At 53.1% G+C, this 26291-nt stretch overlaps 1 protein-coding gene across 1 annotated transcript; it reads left to right on the top strand.

Annotated features, from left to right (window-relative positions):
• The first annotated feature begins 583 nt into the window (after positions 1-583).
• GPI (glucose-6-phosphate isomerase) lies at positions 584-26291 on the top strand. Its single transcript, XM_074369828.1, has 18 exons — positions 584-787; positions 1788-1878; positions 2209-2277; positions 3687-3806; positions 8469-8552; positions 8693-8839; positions 9648-9719; positions 10219-10263; positions 11597-11650; positions 21878-21938; positions 22337-22380; positions 22498-22650; positions 23555-23684; positions 23836-23912; positions 25196-25324; positions 25546-25621; positions 25707-25773; positions 25884-26291. Exons 1-18 carry the CDS (start codon positions 666-668, stop codon positions 26017-26019), a joined length of 1677 nt encoding a protein of 558 aa, XP_074225929.1. The 5' UTR covers positions 584-665; the 3' UTR covers positions 26020-26291.

Here is a 26291-nt window from a genome sequence, read left to right as displayed (position 1 = left end):
ACTGCTCTCCAGCCACACTTGCCTCCTTCTGTTGGTGAAACAGCTAAGCATGCTCTTCTCAGCAATTTTGCAGCTGCTCTTCCTTTTGGCTGGCATCCTCAACCTTCTTCAGATTTTTGCTCAAATGTCACTTCATGAGTGAGTTTTGACTTGACCATTCTATTCAAAATTGCAACCCCTATTCCCAGCAACCTTTCCGGCTTTCCTTTTCTCGGCTGCACTGACCAGCATCGGGCATGCCATGTGTGTTACTTGTCACTTACGTATACGCCCGCACCAGCTCGGACACCACCTGTAACACAGAAGGTGTTCTAAGAAATTGTGTTAAATGAATGAATGAACGAACTAATGAAGCAGGCCGGGGCCTGGGGAGCTCGGCCTCTGTTCCCCAGTCACTCCTAGGCAGAGGTCGGCAGAGCCGCAGAGTAAGTAGCCGCCGAGTGGCAAGAAGAGGCGAGCTGGGGCCCCCAGCCATGGCTGGCTGCTTGGCCAGGTGGCCCCGCGGGCGCTGTCTGCCGGGCTGGGGGCGGGGCGGGGCTGGGGGCGGGGCCGGGCGCCTGCGCCATAAATTCCGCTGCGCGCCCCCGACCTCTGCCTGTCGCGCGCCGCCCGCCGCGTTTCCTCTTCGGCGCCAGTACCAGTCCGTGTTCCCAGCCGCCCTCGCCATGGCCGCGCTCACCCAGAGCCCGCAGTTCAAGAAGCTGCAGGCGTGGTACCACGAGCACGGGTCTGGCCTCAACTTGCGCCGCCTTTTCGAAGGGGACAAGGACCGCTTCAACCACTTCAGGTGCGCGCGCGGGGCCAGATGCGGGGCGCGGACCTGAGGGACCGGAATGCGGCGAGCGGGGTCCCACTCTGCAGGGCCAGGGCCAGGAGGGCGGGGCTCCGGTCCCCGCGGGGTCCCCCGGCCACGGATCCGGGCCCAGCCCCAGGCCGCGCTTCGTCCTTGACGCCTCCTTGAAGCAGGTTTCCGGGTGCTCGCCGGAGCTCTCGGGGCCCCTGCTGCTTAGTCATGAGGAGTGAGCCCCTCCGTCGCTTTCTCTCCACGGGGACATCTCTCTCCTCGCCTGTCCCCAGCCACCAGTCCCTGCTGTATGAGCAGGGCCTCCTTCCGCGGTTGTGAGCAGGGGCCCTGGCTGACGCAGCAGGCACGGAAGGGTTGTCCCCTTCCACTCAGTCCTGGCCCAGAATGGGCTTGGGACCGTCTGCAGGGTGCGGTCAGGGTGGTACAGGCCCGGGAGATTTGCGGGGATCCGCGGTGGAGAGGTGGAACCGTGATTCCTGCCCAGGATGCTGGGTCCGGAGACCCATGAATGACCAGGAAAGAAGGAAATCTTGGGAGGCGGGAATGGTCACTCGTGCAGGTATTGGGGAGGGGAGGTCTGCAGCTCCAGCCTGGAAGTCCCTGATGGCCAGCCGTGCCATCTGAGTCCTTTCCTGAGTAAGTTGAGTCGCAGAATTGGAAGCTTTGGAAGGGAATGATCACTACCTAGCCTTAGGCAGAGGCAGAGCATCCAGCTCTGTCTTCCCATCCCCCAAGCTCAGTTGTAGCAGAGGAAAGGCTCCTCTCCCACGGTCTACATCTCATTCTGTGAGGCTGGCCCATTGCACCGTGCTGCTGCTGCTGCTGCAGGTCAGCCTGGTGGGTGGGCAACTGACAGACGACACCACTGTTCTGGCCTGCTAAGGCTTGTTTGGATTTGGCACAGGGAGCATGTGTTTTGGAAGCATCTCTGATCAGGAAGCAGGCTGGGGTGTGGTCAGTAGCTTCTGCCATTTTTCTGCAGCTTGAATCTCAACACCAACCATGGGCATATACTGGTGGATTACTCCAAGAACCTTGTGACGGAGGCTGTGATGCAGATGCTGGTGGACCTGGTAATGTTCTGCCTCGGGAGACGTGACCTGTGACCCACATTGTGGTAGGCAGGCTGGGCTTCTGGAGCCCCTGGGTCCTTGAGCATCTTTTCATCCTTCTCTTAGTGGACCTCAGTAACTGCCTCTGTGCCCCAGCCCCGGGTTCTGAACAGCATCCCAGGGAACCAGTGCCTGGTGTCCCAGCAGACCCTGCCCAGGCAGTGGGGGAAGGCGCCAGGCTCTAGCCATCTGTCAGCCCCACTGGGGGCTGCACCAAGCCTTGTACTTGGGAGCTTGGACTCTTGGTGGCCAGCATGGGTGGGATCAGGCCTCAGTGTTTTCTCTTCTCAGGCCAAGTCCAGGGGTGTGGAGGCTGCCCGGGAACGCATGTTCAATGGCGAGAAGATTAACTTCACGGAGGTAAGCGGGCCAGTGGACAGACACTACATTTGCTCCACAGACTCTTCCTTTCTTTGGGGTTCATCTGTTAGCAGCATCACCCTGTGTCTACACCCCTCCTCTTAGGCAATGCTTTTGCTTAATGTGGGGCCTGAAGGTCTGTTTCTTCAGATGAGTTGCAGGGTCTTGAGATGTGTCTCCTCCAAGACTGCAGTCTAGCTCTGGTGAGCGTGAAATGGTTTCTGGTATCTGCCTGCAGACAGCACAGCTCAGGCCTGCAGGGAGAGGGCTTCTCAAAGCATACTCAGAGAACTAAAACTTGCTGCAAGTTTTACTAGTGAGAAGAAGACTCAGGTCAAAAGATCAACAGGAAGCTGTCGTAATGCCAGGCCTTGGTGGCCCTGTTCCTGAATCTCTGTGGAAGCCTGGAGGCATAAGGATCCCTGAGCACTCAAGGTGTCATCTTCGTGATGTCATTATTCTTCTTTTACACATGAGGAACCTGAGACTCAGGGGTCAAGTCACTTCTCCAATGTCATTCTGTAAGAGACAGAGCTAGAATTCAAACTCACCCTGTCTTCCACTGTTAGGCAAGGCTGAGGAAGGGAGGCTGCAATCAAGGAGGGCTTCTTGGAGGAGTGCATTTGCCTCTGGAATGTAGCACAAGAGTGAACTTGGGCAGGGTGAGGGCAGTGTGGCATGAAGCCCTCTACCTCACAGCCTCACCCTGGGTTAGAGTCCTGAGACCATCCCTTTCCTGCCCACCTGGAGTCTTAGACCTGATTCTTTCAAGGGCTTCTCTGCTGTCTCAGCTTGATGGGACCGTTGCTTTTGCGTGACAAGGCCAGCAGCCTGGCACTAATCACAGACTTAGGGTCTGGTTTGTTTCCAGTGGTGGGTGTGGTAGGGCTCTTGGTAAAGGAAGCTTGAGTTGCCTGCTTTGCCCCACTTCCAAGGGGCTGGGGACACCTTTCAAAAAGGTGTGACCAGACACCATGCATTTTCTTCAGGAAAATGAGTCTGGGCTTCATGAGCTTTGGTCCTCTGTAGCCATTTGTTGCTTGTCTCTGACCTGTGTCAGAGCTTTTGCTCACTCTGTTCAGCCTTCCTTGACTTTTCACGCCTTGAACATCTGCGGGTCCTCAGGGCCTGTCCTAGGCATGTTCCAGTCTCCCTCTCTTTGCGACTGTCTGCAGCGCATAAGGGAGTGGTCTATGCCTTGCCCTCCCCCGAGATCCTGGGGCGGCCCCGGCTTCCATAAGCACACAGTGGGTTCTTAGTATGAGACCGTGGTACCAACAGAGAACTTAGGACCTGCGTGTCCAGAGGATAAAGGGCTGAGTGGACTCTTGGGGCATGCTGCACCATGCCCAGCTGGGAGAGCGGCTGCCCTGGGGTGGGAGCCTTCACACGCTGACTCTCACCCCCAGAATCGGGCAGTGCTGCACGTGGCCCTGCGGAACCGATCAAACACGCCCATCCTGGTGGATGGCAAGGATGTGATGCCAGAGGTCAACAGGGTCCTGGAGAAGATGAAGTCTTTCTGCCAGGTATGCAGCTGCTGGCTGGACTTCCCCTTGGCCGTGTGCGTGCATGTGTTTGGCAACCTAGGGGCCCCAATAGGCTGCCCCTCCCTCTCCTTAGAGAGGACTCAAGCCCTCGCTGCAGCCTGAGGTGGAGGCGGTCTGCGTGATTGCTGGCTGTGGGGGGTCTGCTGAGGCACGAATTTCCCTGACCCTGTTGTGAGGGAATGAACCCACCACTGCCAGCGGTGGGGCAGCCTCCTTCCTGAACTGTCACACCTGTGGGCCCATGGTGACAGTCTGGCCGGGATGAGATCTGAAAAGAAAAATGAGGTCCCTGAGGGGATGCGATAGTGGGGGAGGGACTTGCTTTTTTTAACTTCTTTAGTCATTTGCCCTATTTCCTAGTCCAGAACTAGACAAAATTTAAAACTTAAAATTTTCTTGACCACACCCCAGCCACTCTCTAGAGGCAGCTTTTATAACGTTTACTGTGAAATCTTGCAAAAGCTTTCCGTGCGAGTACTAGCACGTGTATATATCTGTCTTCTCTTCTTTGAAACACCTACACACACGTGCACACACGGGATCATTTTTACCTGCTCTTCTGCAGTTTGTACTTATAAATATGTAAGAGCTGTCCCTGTATCAGTTTTAATGCACATAACTGTGCCTCCTTTTCCTCGGAGAGGTTGCCTCAGAGACCAGCTAGATTTCCCCACATCGAGCACTGTTGCCCCAGGGGTAATTCTGCAAGAGTTGGTAAATGTGTTCAAGCCTGGAGTGCAAGGGTGATGTGTGTGGGCTGGACTGTCTGCATGGATGTGTGCATACACAGACATATGTATGGGTTATGTGTGTTCTGCGAGTGATAATCTAGGCTCTGGTCAGCTTGTCCCTGGGAGTAGTGACCCCCACGTGTAGCTGGCCAGAGTCCAGTTGCTTTGGCCAAGAGCCATCTTCAGATCGGAAACACCAAGAGGCGATCTGGGTATCAGTCCTAGAGGCTTGGCAGCCAAGTGAGTGGGAATTCCCAGGGTGAGGAAGGCTTGGGATCCTGATGGGTATCTGGATTCCATAGTGTCCCTTAGCAGTGGTTGGTACCTGGGATGGGCTTTGGGTGTAGGGAAGGACATTTCTGGCCATCTGCTGTGAGTGGCAGAGCTGATGTGCCTCGGAAGTCCAGTGCTCTGTTTGATCAGCCCTTGTGTGCCCAAGCATGCTGTGTGGAGAGTGTATGGCACCGGCTGACTGGGAAGCTGTTCCCAGGAAAGCCCTCCCTTACAGCTGACGGCTGGAGTACCTGACTCAGACTGATGGGGTATTTATAGTTCAGAAAAGCTGCTGAATAGCAGCAATTCCATAGTGAAGAACACTCCCCACGACTTTGCTCTCAAAAGTTCACCAAGATTGGATGAGGATGTTCACTGTGACCTTGATTGTAGTGGCAAAAACCAAAAACAGCCTGAGCTCACTTATCAGAGGACTGGTCAGTAAAATCAGTGTATGTTCATGCACTGCAGTTCAGGCACCATTGGGAATTAGGGAGCTACAGGTGCATTGACCTGCTGTGCTGTTCAGGATATACTATGAAGTTGAAAAAGGAAGTTACAGAACTGGTGTGTGTCATAAGACCCCATCTGGTCAGTTAAAGGATGTGTGTGGTTATAGTAAGATAAACAGAATTTCCCCTCCAGGATGCTTTCTAACAAAACTGATGGTAAGACTGAGGGTTGAGAAGCTGAGCAATTTCTTTTCTTTCTGTATTGGTGGAAAATTGCTCATGGCAGTTGATTATTATTATTTAAACAAAATAAAGTTACTGGGTCTTACTGGTTTTGGGAAAGCCATGTAGACTAGTTTTCTATTGATATGTAACAAATTATTCCGAAATTCAGCAGCTGAAAATAACAGTCAACGTTTCTGTTGACTGGTTCTGGCTCAGGTCTCATGAGATTGTAGTCAAGATGCTGGCCCGAGGTTACCATCATCTGAAGGCTTGATGGGGCTGGAGGATCTCCTTCCAAGATGGCTTGCTAGCAATTAGTGCTGGCTTCGGGAGGCTTTAGTTCCTCACCCTGCAGACCTCTCCCGATCTCAGACAGCATCTTCATGACAAGGTGGCCGATTTCTCCCCAAGTGATTGATCCAAGAGACAGCAAGGCAGAGGTCTTTTATTACCTTGAGCTAGCATCAGAAGTTACTCTTCCATTTCTGTAATTCCCTGTTGCTTGTACAGGTCAACTCTGGTCAGAGTGGGAAGGAACTACCCAAGGACGTGAATGCAGTGCCAGGAGGTGAGGATCATTGGGAACCATCCTGGAAGGTGGATATCATAGTCTACCTTCTGGCTCCCAGTGATTCATCACGTTCCTTCCACATGCAAAATACCCCAGTCACCTTCTTTTAGGGCCATATCCCATTACAATATCAGCTAGAAGTCAAGAACCTCATAATCTAAATTAGGTACAGATATAATAATATCTGTACTTTCTTTAATACAATTCAAATGCAGTTCCTTTTGATCTGACAGTATGTGAATCAAGTAGACAAGTTATTTACCCCTCACACTCCCAACATACAGTGGTGAAACAGGCATAGGATAACTGATATAATTCCTTTTCTAAAAGTAGGGGAAATGGGAGGCACACAGGAGTCATTGGTCTGAAGCAATTCTGAAATCCAGCAGGACACATGTGGGCAGTTGCTTGGTTAGAACTCAAGGCCTAGGAATCATTCGCAAGGCTTTTGGCTTTGCCCTTATTCATCCTTTTCACATGAAAGATAATCATGTTTGTAACTGCATAGTTTTTTCAGTCTGCTTACTGCCTGTAGAAATATGAGTTTTTAACAGCCTCTTTTCCTTTTGTACTATCTCTGTCCCTTTCAGTCCAAGCTGGTTGTGTTTCTGACAATTCAGTTATCTCAAAAACTTTGTGGGTCTCCTGTGAAGCTTACAGGGGTGGGGTAGAGGGTACACTCCATTAGACAAGAGCCATACCCATACATTTCTTTAAGATAAATCCTTTTCTACCATTACTTCTGAAACCACAGAGACAATACCCTTAAGCTTCTTTAGAAGCCATATCTTTGGCCAAAACGTTCTCTGTGTTACCACCTTAGCTCTTTCTGAGGTCTTAACAAAGGGTTTTACAACTGTACTGCCTGCTTCATTTTTATATTATGCTTTTTGTCACAGTGCCCTGGATTTGAACCTTGCCAAGGAACCATCTCTTATTAGCATCACTTGTTTCCTAGAGAGGCTGGGAATTTTCAAACCCAACAATTGCTGGCTTCTTTTTATTCCAAAGTTCTCTATTCAGCTTATTTCTCTCCTCTCACATTTTGTTGTAAGCACCAAGAAGCCAGGCAGTTCCCATAACACAGACTGAAAACCTCTGTAACTAAATCACCTAGATCATAATAGATACATCTTTTACTCTCTGCATTAATGCAGACAACAGCAGTTAAACTTTCTGTCCTTGCACAACAAGGATTCTCTTTGCTCCAATTTGCAATAATGTTTTCCTCCCTTTTTTAAAAAAAAAATCCACACCAGCAGGCCCCTTGAGGACTATCAAGCTTCTGCCAACAATCTCTTCTACTGTATTTCAGGCTTTCACTAACCCTCTCCTCAAGGTCCTTTTAGCTTTTGCCCACATTTTAAAGTTTTTGTTACAGTAATACCCTTCTGGTACCAAAATCTACATTAGTTATTTATTATTTTATAACAAATTGCACCAAAACTTGGCTTAAAATAGCAGTAAGCATTTACTACCTTGCACAATTTCTGTGGGTCAGAAATTCAGAGGTTGTTTAACTGCTTGGTTTTGGTTTGGGGGTGGAGGGGATCTCTCAAGATGTTGGCCAGGGCTTTAGTTACCTGAAGGTTTGACGGGTTCTGGAGGCGTTTCTTCCAAGGCTGTTCCTATTCGTGGGTGGCGAGTTGGCATGGCTGTTGGAAGAAGTCCTCCATTCCACACCTCGTTGGCTCCTCATACAAATGAGTGTCCTTACAACGTAGTAGATGGCTTCTCCAAAAGTGAGCGAGCCAGGAGAGCAAAGCAGAAGCTGCACGGTCTTTGATACCCAGGTTCTGAAGTCACGCTCCATCGTTTTCACAGTATCCGAATGGGTGCACAGGTCAGCCCTGTACAGCACGGGGGGCTCCACTGGGGTGTGAATAGCAGGAGGCAAGAATCACGGGGGTCCATGTGGAGGTTGGCTGCCTGTCTGTCATTCGTGTCCCTGGCACAGACCAGTCACAGTACTTGGCGTTTCACATCTCTTGGTCTCTGTCATGTTAGGTTTTGCTGAAAGTTCACTTTCTTTCTTTCTTTCTTTTTTTTTTTTTTTCATGAAAGTACTGAGGATTGAACCCAGGACCTTGTGCATGCTGAGCATGTGCTCTACCACTAAGCTATTTCCCTCATGCCTTGAAAGTTCACTCCTGTTTTGCAAATTCTGACAATGTTGCTGGGAGTTGGGGATGTCACCCCACTTTGCTAATGATGAAAAAGGATCTAGCTGGGGCTGAGTATGGCAGGGATCTGACACCGTGGTCTCAAAAGGCCCCTGCGAGGGCCTGGAAGTGGGCCTGAGGCGGAAGGATGCAGAAGTAACGATGTTTTTGAGCAGCAGTTTATACTCAGGGGTTTGGGCTGATTGCATCTCCCCTTTCTGTGCCAGCGTGTCCGGAGTGGTGAATGGAAGGGGTACTCGGGCAAGTCCATCACGGACGTTATCAACATCGGCATCGGCGGCTCTGACCTGGTAAGGAGAGGGCTGCCTTGGGGTGGGGTGTGGGGTCCCATCCAGGGCCTTGGTTTTTCCAGCGATGGGACCTGGCTATCCCATCTGGCACCTCTTGTGGGCCCTGGAATCTTGTTTTCTGATGCTGCGTCTCCCCACAGGGACCCCTCATGGTGACTGAAGCCCTCAAGCCGTACTCTTCACAAGGTCCCCGGGTCTGGTTTGTCTCCAACATTGATGGGACCCACATTGCCAAAACGCTGGCCACCCTGAACCCTGAGACCTCCCTGTTCATCATTGCCTCCAAGGTACGGGCCTCAGATCCGGCCTGGCTCCCAGCCCTCTGTCTGTTGAGGTGGGGGCGGGGGCGGAGTAGATGGAGATTTTGCTGCTGTCCTGGGTACTAGACCCTCCTGACTGCTCTGAGTGAGCAAGGCTTTGTGGATCAGGTCGGCACAGCTGCCCTCAGACTGTTCTCATCTGGTGGCAAAACAGTTTGCCTGATGAAAGCCCCAGCTGGTCCATATAAGCCTTCATCTCAAGGCCACACCTGCCCACTTGGCGGGTCTGTGCTCAGCCTGGGGCTCTTCCCATCTTTCTCAGAAATCTGTCCATAATGTCTGCTCCTTTCTGATCCCAGAGCCATGTCCAGATCATGTAAGCCTTTTATTTGTTGTCATTTGTGCCCTATTTACACGTATCCATGCACATCAGATGTTAAGAATTCCATTTGAAGTCTGAGATACAGCCCAGTCTGGGCTGAAGGGAGCCCCAGATGTGGCTGCAGCCCCTCTCCTGGAAGATGCTCTGGCCGTTGATCTGTGATGGAGGTTGGGGAGCAGGTGGGGGTTGTGGCTCTTACTGCTGTTCCTCTGCCTCTGGTTGTGAAGTCCTGGAGTCACAGGATGACGCTGCTACTTCCAGGCCCCTGCACCAGGCACAGCTGCCGATTGTGGCTTTGTGGACACGTGGGTGGAGGTGATGCAGAATAACTCACTGACCTGCACGCACTGTTCCGTGTGATAACTGGTCACCCACGTGGCCTTGCTGCCGAGCTCTAGCTCAAGGCTGCACTGAGCTTGGCTGGGGACCAACTGCTGTACTCTGTGCCTGCAGACCTTCACCACCCAGGAGACCATCACCAATGCAGAGACGGCGAAGGAGTGGTTTCTCCTGTCGGCCAAGGATGTGAGTTCTGGGTGGGTGGTGGGCAGTGTGGGGGCTGGGAAGGACAGAGTGGGTCTGCTCACGTCGTTCCCTATAGCCTTGTTTCAACTGAAGTTGGCAGCAGGGGGCAGAAGTTGGTGCCTGGTTAGGATATTTGGCTTTGCTAGCCTGGACAGGCCAAACGTGGCAGAACTTGCTCTAACTGTGAGGGCCCTTTCCTTAAGCCCCCAGCCCTGCAGGAGCCTCTCTACCCCTGGCCACACCAGCTTTACGGGGAGGCACCCTGGGCCTTGTGTGCCTGTGAGGTAGGATGGGCCAGCTGGTCTCTCACCCCTCAGCCCTCTCCACCTGGCTGTGAGGCTCCTCCAGCAGCCTCAGAACCAAGGACTGGGAGCAGTGGGAACCAATGACTGGGAGCAGTGGGTCCCACCCGGGGCCTTGGCTTCTCCAGAGACGGGAGGGTCCCTGCCCCAGGGGCCCGTGGGTTGGGTGTGGGTGTGACTTGGTTCATCTCTTGCAGCCCTCGGCAGTCGCGAAGCACTTTGTTGCCCTGTCTACCAACACTGTAAGTGCCCGTGGGGGTTCCCATGCTACCTCCCTGGGGTCCCAGGCCAGGTCGGGTCACGGCTTTTCACAATACAGAGCTGAGGTGTGCTTCACAGGTTCAGGGACCTTGGCTCGGCTGATGAGGTAGAAGGGCTAGTTGTTAGTGAGGGAGGTGAACTGTAAGCCTTTCTGCAAGGCAGACAAAGCTCTGCTGCTCCAGCAAGGGGCTTGCAGACTGTGGGATCACGTTAACCCCACCTGGCTGATCGCTAGAACGCTCCACACAGGGAACCGCCCTTGGCCTCTGCCACCCTGCCATTGGCCTCTCCCTAAATGGGATATGCTGGGTAGGGGTAGGGGGTGCATTCCATTTCTTGCAGGCTGTTAAACCGCAGTGAAAGGATGTGACTTTTTGCCCGGTGATGGCATGAGTTAGTGATGACAGAATTAGAACCCAGGATTAGAATGTGGTTACCTACCTGCCAGTTCCTCCTGGCTCCAGGTTGTACAGGGTGGGGTGGAGTGGGTCAGCGGGGCAGCATGGGGCTGTGTCCAGGAGTCAACAACCAAGGCAGACCTTGCTGAGCGCTTGCTGTGTGGTGGGCTTTGTGCTGGGCTGTGTGAACTGGACCTACACCCCAGTCTTCCTGACTCCCACCCCTTCCGTGCCACCCTCCACCCCCAGCCATTGCCTCCAGTGCTGCCCTGCCTATCGGGGGAGATGGGAGGACGTCTTAAGGCATTCCAGCCACAGCACCCCTGGCTGCCTCCTGCAGGTAGAGCTCAGACTGGTCAGCAGGGCGTCTCCTGTGGGGTCTAGGGAAGGGGTTGCTGACCCTGTCTGCCCAGGGGGTGCAACACCTGAAGAATAGGGCCAGTCATCCCCTGAAGGCTTCCCAGGGTGGAGTCACCAATCCCCATATTGGCAGGGCTGGGCAGGTGTCCAGGCTGTGTGGTGCCTGGCCTGGGAGGTGGCCCCAGCCTGTGCTCGGGTTCCAGCTCTAGGCTGTTTCCCAGACGTCCTAGGGGGTCGAGCCCGGGAAGTTGCTCTTGCAGAGCAGTGTGCAGGCCGGGCCCTCACGCTGGGTGTGCAGTCCACCTCAGCAGAAGGGGGTCACAGGTGCCAGGCTACTGGTGTGCGGGATGCAAGCTAGCCTGGTGTCCAGCTCTGGGGGTGGGTGGCTCCTGTTCCCACCCCGGACTCACTGGCAGCTCCAGCCCAGTCCCTGGCTCTGTGGAAGGTGGAGGTGCTCCCACAGCTCAGGCAGCACAACTCTTTCACACCCTGGAGCCCCTGTTCTTGTGCAGCTAACCCAGTCTTCCTTCTTTCTCTCTCCCATTGCCCTTTTTAGGCCAAAGTGAAGGAGTTTGGAATTGACCCTCAAAACATGTTCGAGTTCTGGGATGTAAGTAAAGGCACTGCCTTGTGCTGGCTGAACTCTGTCCTTTGCCAAGTTGAGCCGCAGATGAGGGGCCCATGAGGTCAACGTTTATTGAGCACCTGCTGCATGCCTGGCTTTGGGAAAGGCCGGGAGGCCCTCAGAGAGGCTTGTGGGGGCAGAACAGCTCAGTCAGGATGAGGGCACCACTCCCACCAAGGGCGGGCCGAGCTTGCCAAGCCAGGATGAGACTCCCTTGGGTGTCTGCCAGCAGCACCCACTGTGGGGTAACTGGAGCCACCCCTGTCCCCCTTGCTAAGCTGAGGTTGTGAGTTATTCTCAGTAATGACCTTTCTCTGCACTGCAGCCACAGTCTGTAAAGGTCAAGGGGCAGAGGGAGGCAGGAGGTGTGACTGGGCAGGCCTGGAAAGGAGCTGCAGGAGCAGCTGGAGGGTGACAGAGAGGAGGGGCCAGGCCAGGGACCAGGGCGGGGCCGTGCCGGCAGCTTGCAGAGAGCACTTTGCCTGAGTGGCAGCACTGCAGGCTATTCTAGTGGCAGGTGGCCACGTGGACTCATCCCTGCTAGAGCCATGGCTGCTGCCAAGCCACGAGTGGGAGCTTTCCTTGCAGCTTGCCTGAGTGTGGCCGTGGTGTGAGAAGGGCTCTGGCCGAGGCAGGCAGGGAAGGCTTGGGGTGCAGAGATGCAGTGCAGGGTGTGGCATCGGGGCTGTGAATGCAGTGGGTGTGGCTCTAACACGTGACCTGGGCAGGTGTACTTAACAGACCATCATCCAATTAGGAATTTTTCCATTGGGGCTATTTCCAGGCCTTTATACTGGAAGCGCTTTGGTGGAAGCATCTGAAAATGTCACCTTCGAAAGCTCTAAAGGCCTTGGAGTCTGGGAGAGAATGAAGCCCTAACATCCTAAGGCATCTATTGTGTGTAATGAGTTAACTTCTTTCTAGAATGGGGCTAGTTAATGTACCATCCTTGGAAGAATTGAGAAGAGTCACTCAAATCCTTTTCTGCATCCTGTGGCTCAGATGAGGAACCCTGGTCGAGAGAAACTGTGCAGCTTCTAACAGATGTTGCATGCCTTATAAAGAAGGGAGGCACTTTCCGCCTCCTCCCTGGGATCTGGAGCCCGAACAGGTGGTGGTCAGGGACATGTGGGTGCTCCAGCTAGCCAAGGAGCCCAGCAGAGCAGGGCTGTGTTCTAGTCTGAGTTTTCATTACCTGTAACCACCCAGCCTGCAGAGATGAGTTTGGGAGTGGCTGAGGGACAGACCTGGGTCTCCCAGGTAAGGCCTAGGGATGACAGTTGGGCACAGGAACAGGGGGCTGGGCCTGGCTAGTGAGGCCAGAGTGGCCAGGGTGGGCACAGTGGAGGCCATGGTGGCTGGAGGAGGGACCTGCCTGGATCACTAAGGGCAAATATTTAGAAGGTGATGTCTAAGGAGCCAGGGACAGGAACAGGTTAAATTTCTGATCTAGGGTCTCTCAGGTGAGATAGAGGAGTCAGGATAGACATAGGGCTAGTGCTCTGGCTCTGAGGGAAGACTGGAAGGGTCCAGTCTGACATAGGTAAGTATAAGTGGTAAGGCCTGGTCAGCTGGGGTCGGACACGGAGCAGCCTCGTGTCTCGGGATCAGGCAGAGGTATGGTGGTAAATTGTGGGGTCTCGCAGGGCTCTGCCAGAGTCAGCGCACATTGGTGAGCTAATTTTGGCTGGTGAACTCTGAGGAGGAGCCAGGACAAGTATAGGTGAGTTCTGGGGAGGCACCAGGTCAGGTAAAGTTATGGGTGAGGTCTGTGAGTTCTGGAGGAATTCAGATATTTAGAGATGGTTCTATCGAGTGGAGTCTGAGGAGCCAAAGTCAAGTACAGGTACTTAAACCTGTATCTGTGAATGCAGGTTTAAGATGTATACGGGGGGGTCTCTCTGGTTCTGAAAAGTGAGCATCAGGGAGTGGTGGCTGATTACTCAAGGGGAGTGACTAATACTCAGGATCAGGCAAACAGGTAAGTCCCCTGAACCAGGTCAGCCACCAGGTTCTCAGCATCCTGACCGGGTGTGATGGGCAGCGCTCAGGGTGTTCTAGTGAACTGTTGGGGTCTGGCTGGGGTGGGGTTGGAGGAGCCCAGATGAGGGAAGGGTAGAAATGCACCTGGTTATAAGAGGTGAGGATGGGGGTCAGGACAGGTAAAGGACACAGTTGGAACCGACTGAGGAGCCGTATCAGTAAGGTGCCGTCTGGACAAAGGTCCAGAGACCTGTGTCCCTAGAAGTGTTGGAGGCCCAAGTCGCTCAGCTACTGGGTGGCACCAGTGGGCTCTCGCCAGGCTTCCCTCAGGCCAGGGTAAGCAGCCAGGGATCTGTCAGTTCTGAGGGAAGAGCCTGTTGAGGTTAGGTTTGTACGGTGGGGTCTGCCAGGGGTGGTCTGTAGAGTCACATCTGTCTGAGGTGTCAGGAGCTGGAATCACACAAAGTATGTATAACTGGGTGTCTTAGGGGAGGCCTGAGGAGCCAAGATGAGGCACATCTAGGCAGAGGTGGGTTGGCTGGAGTGGACACTAGAGACAAAGGTAGGCAGAGACAGAGCTGAGTGTGACAAGTGGAGACGCAGAATCCACGGTCAGATCTAGGTCTGGACTGTGCCCTCAGGTGATGTCTTAGCAGTTCTGGTGATGCTCAGGTCTGTGGTCCTGGACATGGTCTTGGGTTCCCTGGGAAAAGACTGAAAATCTAGGGTCAGGCAAAGATTGGGGGCACTGCATCTATCTGGAAGGCTCGTGAATTCTGAGTCCGTCTCAGGTATGCAGAATTGGGTCTGTCAGGTGAGGTTTGAGGAGTTGAGGTGAGATCCAGGTTTGTACTTTTGGTTCTTAAAACAGATAAGGTCTGAGCTGCTAAGGTCAGACCCTGGTTTTTATTCTGAATCTGAGGAGCCAGGGTCGAATACAGGTGGACAGAACTGTGTTTTCCAGGTAACGTCTGTAAAACCAAAGGCAAGCCAGAGGTAGTGTGAAAAGCCATGTTTAGGTTTATTGAACTCTGTCCCACAGTTGAGGTCAGGCATAGGTAGGTAGAACAGATCTGTTAGGTGAGGCCTGAGGAGCTAAGGTTAGGCTTACCTAGAAAGAACTGGATCTCTTAGGTGACTTCTGGGGATATGACTTGAAGACAGGTGGTTAGAGGTAGGTGTTTAAGGTGAGGTCCCAGGAACTGGGACTGGGCACAGGTGAGTGACCTAGGTCTACCAGGTGAGGTCAAGATAGATAGAACTGCATCTCTGCCTTTCTTGTAAAGATGTCTTGCAAGTTTGAGGAGTTGTGGCCAGGCACGGGTGTATGGAATTGAGTTTTTCAGGTAAGGTCTGTGGAGCCAGAATTAGGGCAAGTTCACAAAACTGGGTCTATCTAGTGAAATCTCAAAGTCACAGCCAAATTCAAGTAAGAAGAACCAAATGTCTCAGATGAACTGTGACCAGCTGGAAAGAGGAAAAGGTAGGCAGAGCCAGCCTTCCAGGGACAGCCTCAGAAACCAGGAGAAGCACAGATAGGTAGAACTAGCCTGCCACATTTGGCCTGAGGAGCCAGAGTCAAGCACAGGTAGGCAGAGCTGGTTTGCTCGGTACAATGTAAAGAGCCAAGGTCATGTACAGGAACAGGTCTGCTGGATATGGTCCAAGGAGCTAGGGTTAAGACACACAGGTAGGTGGAGCTGGCCCATCAAGTATGGTTGGAGGAGTCCGGGTCAGAGACAGGTATGTAGAGCTGGCCCAGTAAGTATGCCCTGAGGACCTAGGATCATGTATAGGTAGGCTCACCTGGCCCATCAGGTATGGTTGGAGGAGCAGGAGCAGGAGTCAGAGACAGGTATGCAGAAAGGGTCTGCAGAGTATAACGTAAAAAGCAGGATCATTTACAGGTGGGCGGAACTGGCCATCTGTGTACAGTGGAAGGATGCAGACTCATGTACAGGTAGATAGACTTGACCATGAGGTGTGGCTGGAGGAGCCAGGGTCAGAGACAGGTAGGTAGAACTGGTCCACTAAGTCCAGCGTGAGGATGCAGGATCATGTACGGTAAGGCAGAGCTGGTCCAGTAGGTATGATCTGAAGACCTAGGGTCGAGTACAAGTAGGCAGAGCTGGTCTAGTAATTATGGTGTAAGCAGTCAGGGTTATGAACAGGTAGGCAGAGCTGGTCCAGTGTATATGGTCTGAAGACGGGGGTCATGTACAGGTAGTTAGAGTTGGTCCAGTAGGATTGATCTGAGGAGCCAAAGTCATGAGCAGGTAGGCTGTGCTGGTCTGCCAGTTATAATCTGAGGAGCCAGGGTCATGAACAAGTTGGCAGAGCCGGTCCAGTAGATATGGTCTGAGAAGCCAAGATCATCTACAGGTAGGCAAAGCTGGTGTGCTAGGTATGGTCTAAGGAGCCAGGGTCATGAAAAGGTAGGCAGAGCTGGTACATTAGGTATGGTCTGAGGACCCAAGGTCATGTACAGGTTGGCAGAGCTGGTCCAGTAGGTATGGTCTGAGGAGCCAAGGTCATGAACAGGTAGGCAGAGCTGGTCTAGTAGGTATGGTCTGAGGAGCCAAGGTCATGTACAGGTAGGCATAGCTGGTCTAGAAGGATTGGTCTGAGGAACCAGGGACATGAACAGGTAGGCAGAGCTGGTCTAGTAGGTATGGTCTGAGGAGCCAGGGTCATGAACAGGTTGGCAGGCTGGTCCATTAGGTATGGTCTGAGGAGCCAAGATCATGAACAGGTAGGCAAAGCTGGTCCAGTAGGTATGGTCTGAGGACCAGGGTCATGAACAGGTTGGCAGAGCTGGTCCAGTAGGTACGGTCTGAGGACCAGAGTCATGAACAGGTAGGCAAAGCTGGTCCAGTAAGTGTGGTCTGAGGAGCCAAGGTCATTAGCAGGTAGGCAGAGTTCATTCAGTAGATATGGTCTGAGGAGCCAAGGTCACGTACAGGTAGGCATAGCTGGTCTGCCAGTTATGGTTTGAGGAGCCAGGGTCATGAACAGGTAGGCAGAGCTGGTCCAGTAGGTATGGTCTGAGGAGCCAAGGTCATGTACAGGTAGGCACAGCTGGTTCATTATGTATGATCTCAACCCACGGTCATGTCCAGGTAGGTAGAGTTGGTCCAGTAGGATTGGTCTGAGGAACCAGGTCATGAACAGGTAGGCAGAGCTGGTCTGGTGGGTATGGTCTCAGGACCAGAGTCATGTACAAGTAGGCAGAGCTGGTCCAGTAAGTATGGTCTGAGGAGCCAAGGTCATGAGCAGGTAGGCAGAGCTCATTCAGTAGATATGGTCTGAGGAGCCAAGGTCACGGAAAGGTAAGCAAAGCTGGTCAAGTGTCTATAGTCTGTAGATGAGGGTCATGTGCAGGTAGGCAGAGCTGGTCCAGTAGAATTGGTCTGAGGACCAGGGTCATGTGTAGGTCAACAGAGCTAGTCCAGCAGGTATGGTCTGAGGAGCCAAGGTCATGTACAAGTAGGCAGAGCTGGTCCAATAAGCATGGTCTGAGGAGCCAAGGTCATGAGCAGGTAGGCAGAGCTGGTTCAGTGTATATGGTGTGGAAACGAGGGTCATGTACAGGTAGGTTAGTCCAGTAGAATTGGTCTGAGGAGCCAAGGTCATGAACAGGTACGCAAAGCTGGTCCATTAGGTGTGGTCTGAGGACCCAAGGTTATATACAGGTAGGCATAGCTGGTCTAGTAGGTATGGTCTGAACCCAGGGTCATGTACAGGTAGGCAGAGCTGGTCCAGCAGGTATGCTCTGAGGAGCCAGGGTCATGAACAGGTAAGCAGAGCTGGTCTAGTAGGTATGGTCTGAGGACCAGAGTCATATACAGGTAGGCAGAGCTAGTTCAGTAAGTATGGTCTGAGGAGCCAAGGTCATGAGCAAGTAGGCAGAACTGATCTGTTAGGTATGATATGAGGACCAGGAGCATATTCACGTAGGTAACGCTGGTCCAGTAAGTATGGTCTGAGGAGCTAGGATCACATACAGGTAAGCAGAGGTGGTCCAGTATATGTAGTCTATAGATGAGGGTCATGTACAGGTAGGTGGTTGGTCCTGTAGAATTGGTCTGAGGACCAGGGTCATGTATAGGTAAGCAGAGCTGGTCCAGTAGGTATGGTCTGAGGAGCCAAGGTGATGAACAGGTAGGGAGAGCTAGTCCAGCAGCTATGATCTGAGAAGCCAAGGTCATGGACATGTAGGCAGAGCTGGTCCAGTAGGTATGGTCTGAGGAGCCAAGGTCATGAGCAGGTAGGCAGATTGGTCTGAGGATCAGGTTCATATCCAGGTAGGCAGAGCTCGTCCTGTAATATGGTTTGAGAGGCAAGCATCAAGCGCAGGTGGCAGACCTCTGCACTAGGTATGTCTGAAGAGCCATGGTCAAGCCACACAGGTAGGTAGCGTTGGCCCATCAGGTGTGCTGTGAGGACTCAAGGTCACGTACAGGTAGGTTGGACTGCTCCACCAGTGTGGTCTGAGGAGCCAGGGCCAAGGTAGTTAGGCAAAGACTTTCTGCCTGTTGTAGTATTGAAGAGGCCTTGGGGTTCAGGACAAACACAGGTGGCAGAGTTGGCTCTTTCAGGTGTTGGCCTCAGGCAGTAGCGTGTACCCTGGTCTTTTAGCGAGGCCTGAGGAACGTTAAGCCTGAGTGGGTAGAGCAGCCTCAGGTCAGACCTGTGGCACTGGGGTTTTTTGCAGATAGGCAGAGCACTGTGGGGCTCAGCAGATCCGGGGAACCCAAGTTAGATGTGAGTAGGTGGATATGTCTCTCAGGCAAGGACTTCACGGCCAAACTGTACACTTGGTCTTGCAGGTCAAGTCCTTGGAGCATGGTTCTGACTCAGGTGTGTTGACCAAGGTCCTAGATGTTAGGTCTGAGAATAGTGGGTTAATCACAGGTCTGCTGAGCACAGATATGTAGAGATGTTTGTGTCTGATGAAGTCTGAGGCTCCTTAGTGAGGTTTGGATGCCGAGGTTAGACAGAGATTGGTAGTGTTGGATCTGTTCGCAAGGCGTGAAAAGCCAAGTCAGACACAGAAGTTAGACCTGGGCCTCTCAGGTTAGGCCTGGGAGCTGAGATCAGACCCACAGAGCTAGATCTCTCTGGAAGGTGTGAGGAGCCTGAGTTGGCATTGGGGAGGTGGACCTGGGTCTGTTGGTTGAGAAGTGATGGGTCAGGGTTAGGCATAGACAGGTGTGTGAAGCGTGGTTCATTGGTTGAGCTGTCTGGAACCTGCCTCTGATGGGTGTATAACCCTGTCATGTGAGGTACTGGAGTAGGACACAGGTAGTAGGGCTAGCCTCCCAGGTGAAGCCATTGTCTCCGTACCCAGCGCTGCTGTGTTGACCTGGCTTTGTTAGGAGTCCGTGGATCGAGGGTCACGTGGGCAGAGGTATACAGATGTGATCTCGGGTGGGTTCTTGCCACCTGAGTTCAGTTACAAGTTGGCATCCCTGGGCTTGTTAGATGAAATGAGTGGGGCAAGATTAGCCCAGAAATATGTAATTGGTGTGGCTGATGAAGGCTGAGAAGGTGGGTCAGACACAGGTGGGACCCTCGGTGGTAGGATCAGGCATAGTTAGGTGGGTAGCATGGACTCTTAATGGAGAGAAAGCCAGAGTCGTCATAGGAATGCGTACCTGGGTCAGCCTGGGGAGGTCTGGGGAGCCCTTGGGTGCAGGTAGGCGAGCCTGAGTCATGTCCACCCCTCGTTCTTAGCACCCTGGTCAGGTGTGATGGTCAAAGCTCAGAGTGTTGCAGAAGCTGCCCTCCACAATACTGAGGATCTGTAACCAGTCCCAGGTGTGGTCTGTTGCACTGGGGTCTGGTCAGCAGGGTCTGAACTAGCCAAGTGAGGACAGAAGATTGGATTATAGCTGGTATAAGATAAGGTGAGATCTGAGGCTCTGGAGCAGGTGAGGCACAGAACATGGAACTGGCTGAGGAGCTGCATGTCTAAGGTGTGGTCTGAGAGACCCACTGCAGGTAAAAGTGAGGTCTAGACTTGTGTACGCTGCTTGAGGTCTCGGAGGCTCAATCAGACACTGGCTTTGCTGGGCTCTCTCAGAACAAAAGTGAGGTCTGAGAACCTGACCTCAGTCAAGGTCAGCAGCCTGAAATCTGTGGGGCAGAGGGCTGGCTGTCTGCTCAGTCTGTTAGGTGAGATCTGAGAGTCTTTATCAGGCGTGGTATGGTCTGTGGAACTGTGACTGTCAGGTAAGGTTCCCCCAAACCTAGACCCTTTGCTGGTAGAGAACCCCATCACTCATCTCATTACCCAAGCCAGAACCCCCTCAGCCACACATGACTCTCTCGTTCTTCCAATTCATCCTGTTTAATTGAACCTCCTGAATCAGTGCTCTGCATCCCCCCATCCAGTGTAGCATCATTCTTTGGATGACCATGGGGGCTCCTACATGGATTCCTGCTTCCACTCTCACCTCACCCACAGACTTCCTGGTTCTCCAGCCTTGCCTCTCAGCTTGTACCCTCCAGTTCTCACTCCTTCCTTCATCTTCTAGATTGTGCTGTGCTTCTTCCTGCCCTGTCTGTCTCAATGGGGTTTCAGAAGAGAATCAAACCCTAATGCCCCAATGAGGCATCCACTGGATGTAATGAATTAGCATCTCTCCTTTGCACCTAGAAAGGTACTACCCTTGGACCAACCTTGAGAGTATTGAGAAATTAAGTCACTCAAAGCATTTTCTGTGGGACTTAATTCTCTCCCTATTGAGAAAGGCTGCTCTTGCCACAGGACCTTTGCATATGCTATTCTGGCTGCTGGAATGCTTCTCCTCCCTCTGTGCTTCCCTGGGTTGTACTTGCTCATTCTCCAGTTCCAGGCTCAAGCACTGTCAGAGTCCTTTTGTAATTGGTTTCAGTACTGTGTTTCCTTTCTTCCAAGCACTTGTACCTCATTTTCACATTCATTGGCATCATTGTTTTATTTATGCCTTCCTCCCCCATGGATTATTTCTATTGCCTATGCTAGGAACATGGTAGGTGCTCTATAACTAGTTGTTAGGAATATGTGAATGGAGTGCTAAGGATTCTGATGACACAGAGTGGAGTCTGCAGTGTGGCATGAGAAGGCACAGTGTGAATGGTCGGGCCCGGTGTGTCCTAGACTGAGGCTGAAGATCAGTCAAGTCCCAGGTATGAGCCACTGGGCCTGTCAGTGTCCCAGGAGACAGGGCTAGGCACAGGTATGAGGCACTGGATCTGTCATTGTCGGAAGGGGCAAGGCCAGGCTCAGGTATGAGGCACCGGATCTACTAGTATCTGAGGAGAGGGCTCCAAGGCCAGGTAGGAGATGCTGGATCTTTCATTGTTCAAAGAAGTGTGCCTGGGCACAAGCATGGAGCGCTGGATCTGTCGGTGTTTAAAGAGGCTGGACACAGGTGTGAGTCATTGGGTCTGTCAGTGTCCCAGGAGGCACGACCAGATACAGGTATGGGATTCTGATTTGTCAGTGTCCAAGAAGATGGGCTAGGCACGTGTCTGTTGGTGTCTGAGGAGGCAGACCTGGCACAGGTATGAGGCGCTGGGGCTCTTGGTGTCTGAGGATGTCGGACTGAGCACAGGTATGAGGCGTTGAGTCTGTCGGTGTCTGAGGAGGTGGACTTGGCACAGGTATGAGGCGTTGGGTCTGTCGGTGTCTGAGGAGGCCGGACTTGGCACAGGTATGAGGCGTTGGGTCTGTCGGTGTCTGAGGAGGTGGACTTGGCACAGGTATGAGGCGTTGGGTCTGTCGGTGTCTGAGGAGGCCGGACTTGGCACAGGTATGAGGCGTTGGGTCTGTCGGTGTCTGAGGAGGTGGACTTGGCACAGGTATGAGGCGTTGGGTCTGTCGGTGTCTGAGGAGGTGGACTTGGCACAGGTATGAGGCATGGGGTCTCTTAGTGTCTGAAGAGGCTGGACCTGGCATGTATGAGGCGCTGGGTCTGTTGGCGTTCAGACGTGGGGCCAGCCACGGTAAGGTCTTCGGTTGAGTCCTGTGGCTCTGATGCGTCCACGTGTAGTCTGCCTGTCGGTCAGCCTGAACAGTTGCCAGCGCCTGGCCTGCTGTCTTGCTTCCCACAGGTGGGTTGGGCCCAGGCCCTCTGAGCTGCACCTATAGAAGAACCTTGTTCTCGGGACAAGATTCATGGCAGGAGGGAGGGGGGCGGGGTGTGCCAACCCTTCCTCAGCACCTTTTCCTGTCTCTCCTAGTGGGTGGGAGGCCGCTACTCGCTGTGGTCAGCCATCGGACTCTCCATTGCCCTGCATGTGGGTGAGTGTGTGTTTCTGTCTTGGGAGACAGTGCTGCAGGTCATGGGCGGGGTCTCATGTCTCTGAATACCTTCCTGTCCCCGCGGCCGCTAGCCTCTCTGCCCTTGGCTAGAACATTTCTTTCAGGTCAGGAGGGAAGGGCTAAGTTCTCATGTGGTGGCCTTTCTCTGGACCCCTTTTTCTGCAGTCTTGTTTGTTTCCTATGCCAGGCAGACTCAGAGCTGCCCTTGTGCTCAGGGCTGACTCTGACTAGAGAGGCTTTCTGCAGGCCCAAGTCCTCCCAGATCCTGTGTCTTCTGGCTCCCCATCCAGCCTTTCCCTGGTTCCAGAAGAAGCTGTGTCCACGGCCAGGAGGCACAGGGCACGACTGTATCTGTTGACGCTGCTTTTGTGTCGCAGGATTTGACAACTTCGAGCAGCTGCTCTCAGGGGCTCACTGGATGGTAAGTGCTGAGGCTTATGTTCTCTGCCAAGTGCCGGCCAGAGACATGTGGTTGGTCCAGCTCCTTCCCCCTCGCCCTCCCTCCTTCTCTCCCCCACCCACCCTGTTTTCATTTCAGGACCAGCACTTCCGCACAACGCCCCTGGAGAAGAATGCCCCCGTCCTGCTGGCTCTGCTGGGCATCTGGTATATCAACTTCTTCGGGTGCGAGACGCAGGCCTTGCTGCCGTATGACCAGTACATGCACCGCTTTGCTGCCTACTTCCAGCAGGTATCAGCTGGGCCAGTGGGGGTCCAGGGGGGCCCAGGTACCCAGGTTCCTGCTCCTCCAGGGGCTTTCTCCCCCATCACCCTTGGGCATGTCCAAGGCCCACCTGTGTTCCCCTCTTGGTGAATCTTTGTAATCAATGTCAGTGTTGGTGTCAGTTGAGTTTGGCTGCCATGGGACGGGGGTGACTGGTTATCATGGTGTCTCAGCCAGTCAGGCCCTGGCCTGGCTCAGGACATGTGCCTCAGGTCACTTCTTTCTTGGACATCACTCGATAGGGTAGGGCCGTATGGCTTGCACTGCCTTTGTCTCTCCAGAAGAGCAAGTTCACACCCAGTCTGTGCTGCCTCTTTGGGCCACTCACAGCCCTCTGCCCTGGCATCTCCAGAGGCCCCTGGAGCAGCCCCTTTCTTAGTCCAGATTCTGCTGCGGGCAGCCCTCCCACATCTGTCCCTGCTTTTGTTTAGCACAGCCCTTGGGCAGGGACAGCAGACTCGCCAATACCCGAAGGTGAATTCTGTGATTGGAGGAGGGGCCGAGGACCCCCAACACCCAGAGTCTAGCTGAAGTGACAGCCCTCAGTGGCTGTACACTCTGGACTGCAGCCTGCCTCTCCCTTAAGAAACCAGTTGAAGTTTTTGTGAGCAATTTCTGCCGTTGGGGAGGTCCTCTCTGGACTGCCGTACCCACCTTCTCCTGGTCATGGGTCCTTTAGAGAGATCTAAGCCAGAAAGCTTGTGAGCTCTGCCCTCTCAGGTGAGGGGAGATAAAAAGGATCATGCCTGCAGACATCTCACAGGGCCAGGGCAGGGCAGGTGTGCCTGCTGCATCCCGGGCAGGTTTTGGGCTTGGTGCATGAAGGAACAAGACTTGCAGATCGAGGGCTGGGTTTCTGGCCCTGTTCCAGGGTGACATGGAGTCCAATGGGAAGTACATCACCAAGTCCGGCACCCGTGTGGACCATCAAACGGGCCCCATTTTGTGGGGGGAGCCAGGGACCAATGGCCAGCATGCCTTCTACCAGCTCATCCACCAAGGTAGGGCCCATGTGGCCTGGGCAGGAGTGCTGGGGACGGGGAGGGCACACCAGCAGAGACTCCGCCATGAGGTCAGCATTCTCCTGTAGGCCATATGGGTGGTTCCCATGGGCAGGGGTAGGCGCCTGGGTGACCACAGTGCCCTTCACAGGTACCAAGATGATACCCTGTGACTTCCTCATCCCGGTCCAGACCCAGCACCCGATTAGGAAGGGTTTGCATCACAAGGTAAGAGCCCTCATCCAGACGCTCTTCATACTTTCTTAGGCTCACGTTACACCCAGACCTCTTAAGATAGATGCATTAGTTACCCTAGCTTTCTATTCCTGCCACCACAGACCCATTTCTTACCTCAGTTTCTGTGGGTCCAAAGTCCAGCAGGCTCTGTTGGGTCTCTGCTCAGGTTCTCACAGGCTGAAGTCAAAGTGTCAGCAAGACTGTGTTCCTTTCTGGAGACTCTAGGGGGACGTCATTTTTCCTTGTTCATTCAGATTGTTGGCAGAATTCATTTCCATATGGCTGTAGGACTGAGGTCCAGTTTCCTTGCTGGCAGCTGGGGGTCATTCTCAGCTTCTAGAAGTCCCCCTGGCTCTTGGTCTCAGAACCAGCAAGGATAGTTTGAGTCCCTCTGAAGCTTCAGTTCTCTCCTGCCTCTTCTGTTGCATCTCCTGCTGACTCTCTTGTCTTCCTCTTCTGTTACTTCTTTTTTTTCTTTTTTTCTTTTATAATGGGGAGGTAGTTGGGTTTATTTATTTATTTATATTTGGAGGAGGTACTGGGGATTGAACCCAGGACCTCGTGCATGCTAAGCATAAGCTCTATCCTCCCCCCCACCTTCTGTTACTTTTAAGGGCCATGTGATTACATTGGGCCCACCTGGATAATCTCCCTATCTTAAAGTCTGTAACCTTAACTCCCTCTGCAAAATCCCTTTTGCCGTGCACTGTAATATACACAGGCGTTAGCAGCAGAGGGCAAAGATCTTGGAGCCAAGATTTTGCCTACCACAGCAGCAAACAGGAAAGCCACCTAGCTCCTAACCTGATAAAGTCCTTGAAGAGGACTGACCGTGCCTTATCTCTGGTGTGCAGAGTAGCTTGAGTTACTGTGGGTACGAGGTTTGGACTCAGAGTGCCGGGTTTGAATTCTGATTCTTTCCCTCTGTACTTCTGGGATTCAGTGCTGTTGACTTAACGAAACGGAGGCTCACCTAGAAAAGGGAGGTAATGCCTCTCTCCCTCAGGATATTGAAAGATAAATGTCTGTAAAGTTCTTAACTGGGCCATCGGCAAGTAGTGCGTAGTCCTTAAGGGGTAGTTATCGTTGTTACCTGCTTTCCGGTGTCATCGGATGTGCCCTGTCCCACCTTGCTCCAAATAAGCCCTAGAGTGGAGGCAAGCAGCCTGCTCTAGACTGAGACTAACCTTCACTGGGAAGTGCCAGGCAACCTTGTCCCTCTGCCTGAAGCTCAGACGGTGCTTCAAACTGGTACTAAATGTTTCTCTTGTCAGATCCTCCTGGCCAACTTCCTGGCCCAGACGGAGGCCCTGATGAGGGGGAAGTCAACAGAGGAGGCCCGGAAGGAGCTCCAGGCTGCGGGAAAGAGTCCGGAGGACATTGAGAAGCTGTTGCCGCACAAGGTCAGCATTTCCCTTGAAGTGGGCTTTGGGTGGCGTCCTGGAGTTGGAAGGACGAGGTTGGGTGGCCGGGGTAGGGGTTTATGTGCCTGGCTTATCCTACAGAGTAGGAGAGGCTGTCCTCACAAATCTTTCTTTCCCAGCCTCTGGGCTAGGGTGTGCTTCCCTTCTGAGGATTTGGGGATCATGACTAACTGAGGGACATTTCTGGGTGTTTTCTGAAGGTGTTTGAAGGAAATCGCCCAACCAACTCTATTGTGTTCACCAAGCTCACGCCATTCATTCTTGGAGCCTTGATTGGTGAGTGAGTGGGGAAGGTCCCGGCTTGGGGTAGACCGGACTGGGCTGAGACAGCCCTAACGTGCACCATCTGCCCCCTCTGCAGCCATGTACGAGCACAAGATCTTCGTTCAGGGCATCATCTGGGACATCAACAGCTTTGACCAGTGGGGGTGAGTTGTTGACTTACGAGCAGGGTGGGGAGTGCCTGAGAGTTGGCTTGTGGATTTCACTAGCAATGCTGGAACCTTCCTCACACCATTCTTTCTCCTCTTTCTGGCAGAGTGGAGCTGGGAAAGCAGCTGGCTAAGAAAATTGAGCCTGAGCTTGACGGCAGCAGCCCAGTGACTTCTCACGATGCCTCCACCAATGGGCTGATCAACTTCATCAAGCAGGAGCGTGAGGCCAAAAGCCAGTAAACTCATGCCCGGCTGCAGTCCCTTTTGTGACTAGTCCTTCTTGTCCCTCCTGCCCAGAGTCTGCATTGCATGGTCCCACCCAGAGCACCCTCTGGTTTCAGGCTTGGACCACAGCCCTTTGGGGAAGCTAGTCTGGAATTACCACCCCAGCCCTCTCCATGTCCACGCCCCTTCTGTTTTACAACTGGCTGATGTGTTTCAGTGCAGCTGCTTTTCCTGACCCATGTTCATCGTTCATATACCAGGCAGAAAAATAAAGATGCCACAAAGGA

Source organism: Camelus bactrianus, chromosome 9, assembly GCF_048773025.1.
Source record: "Camelus bactrianus isolate YW-2024 breed Bactrian camel chromosome 9, ASM4877302v1, whole genome shotgun sequence".
NCBI classification, from domain to species: Eukaryota; Metazoa; Chordata; class Mammalia; order Artiodactyla; family Camelidae; genus Camelus; species Camelus bactrianus.
This window is presented reverse-complemented; position numbering and strand designations above follow the sequence as displayed.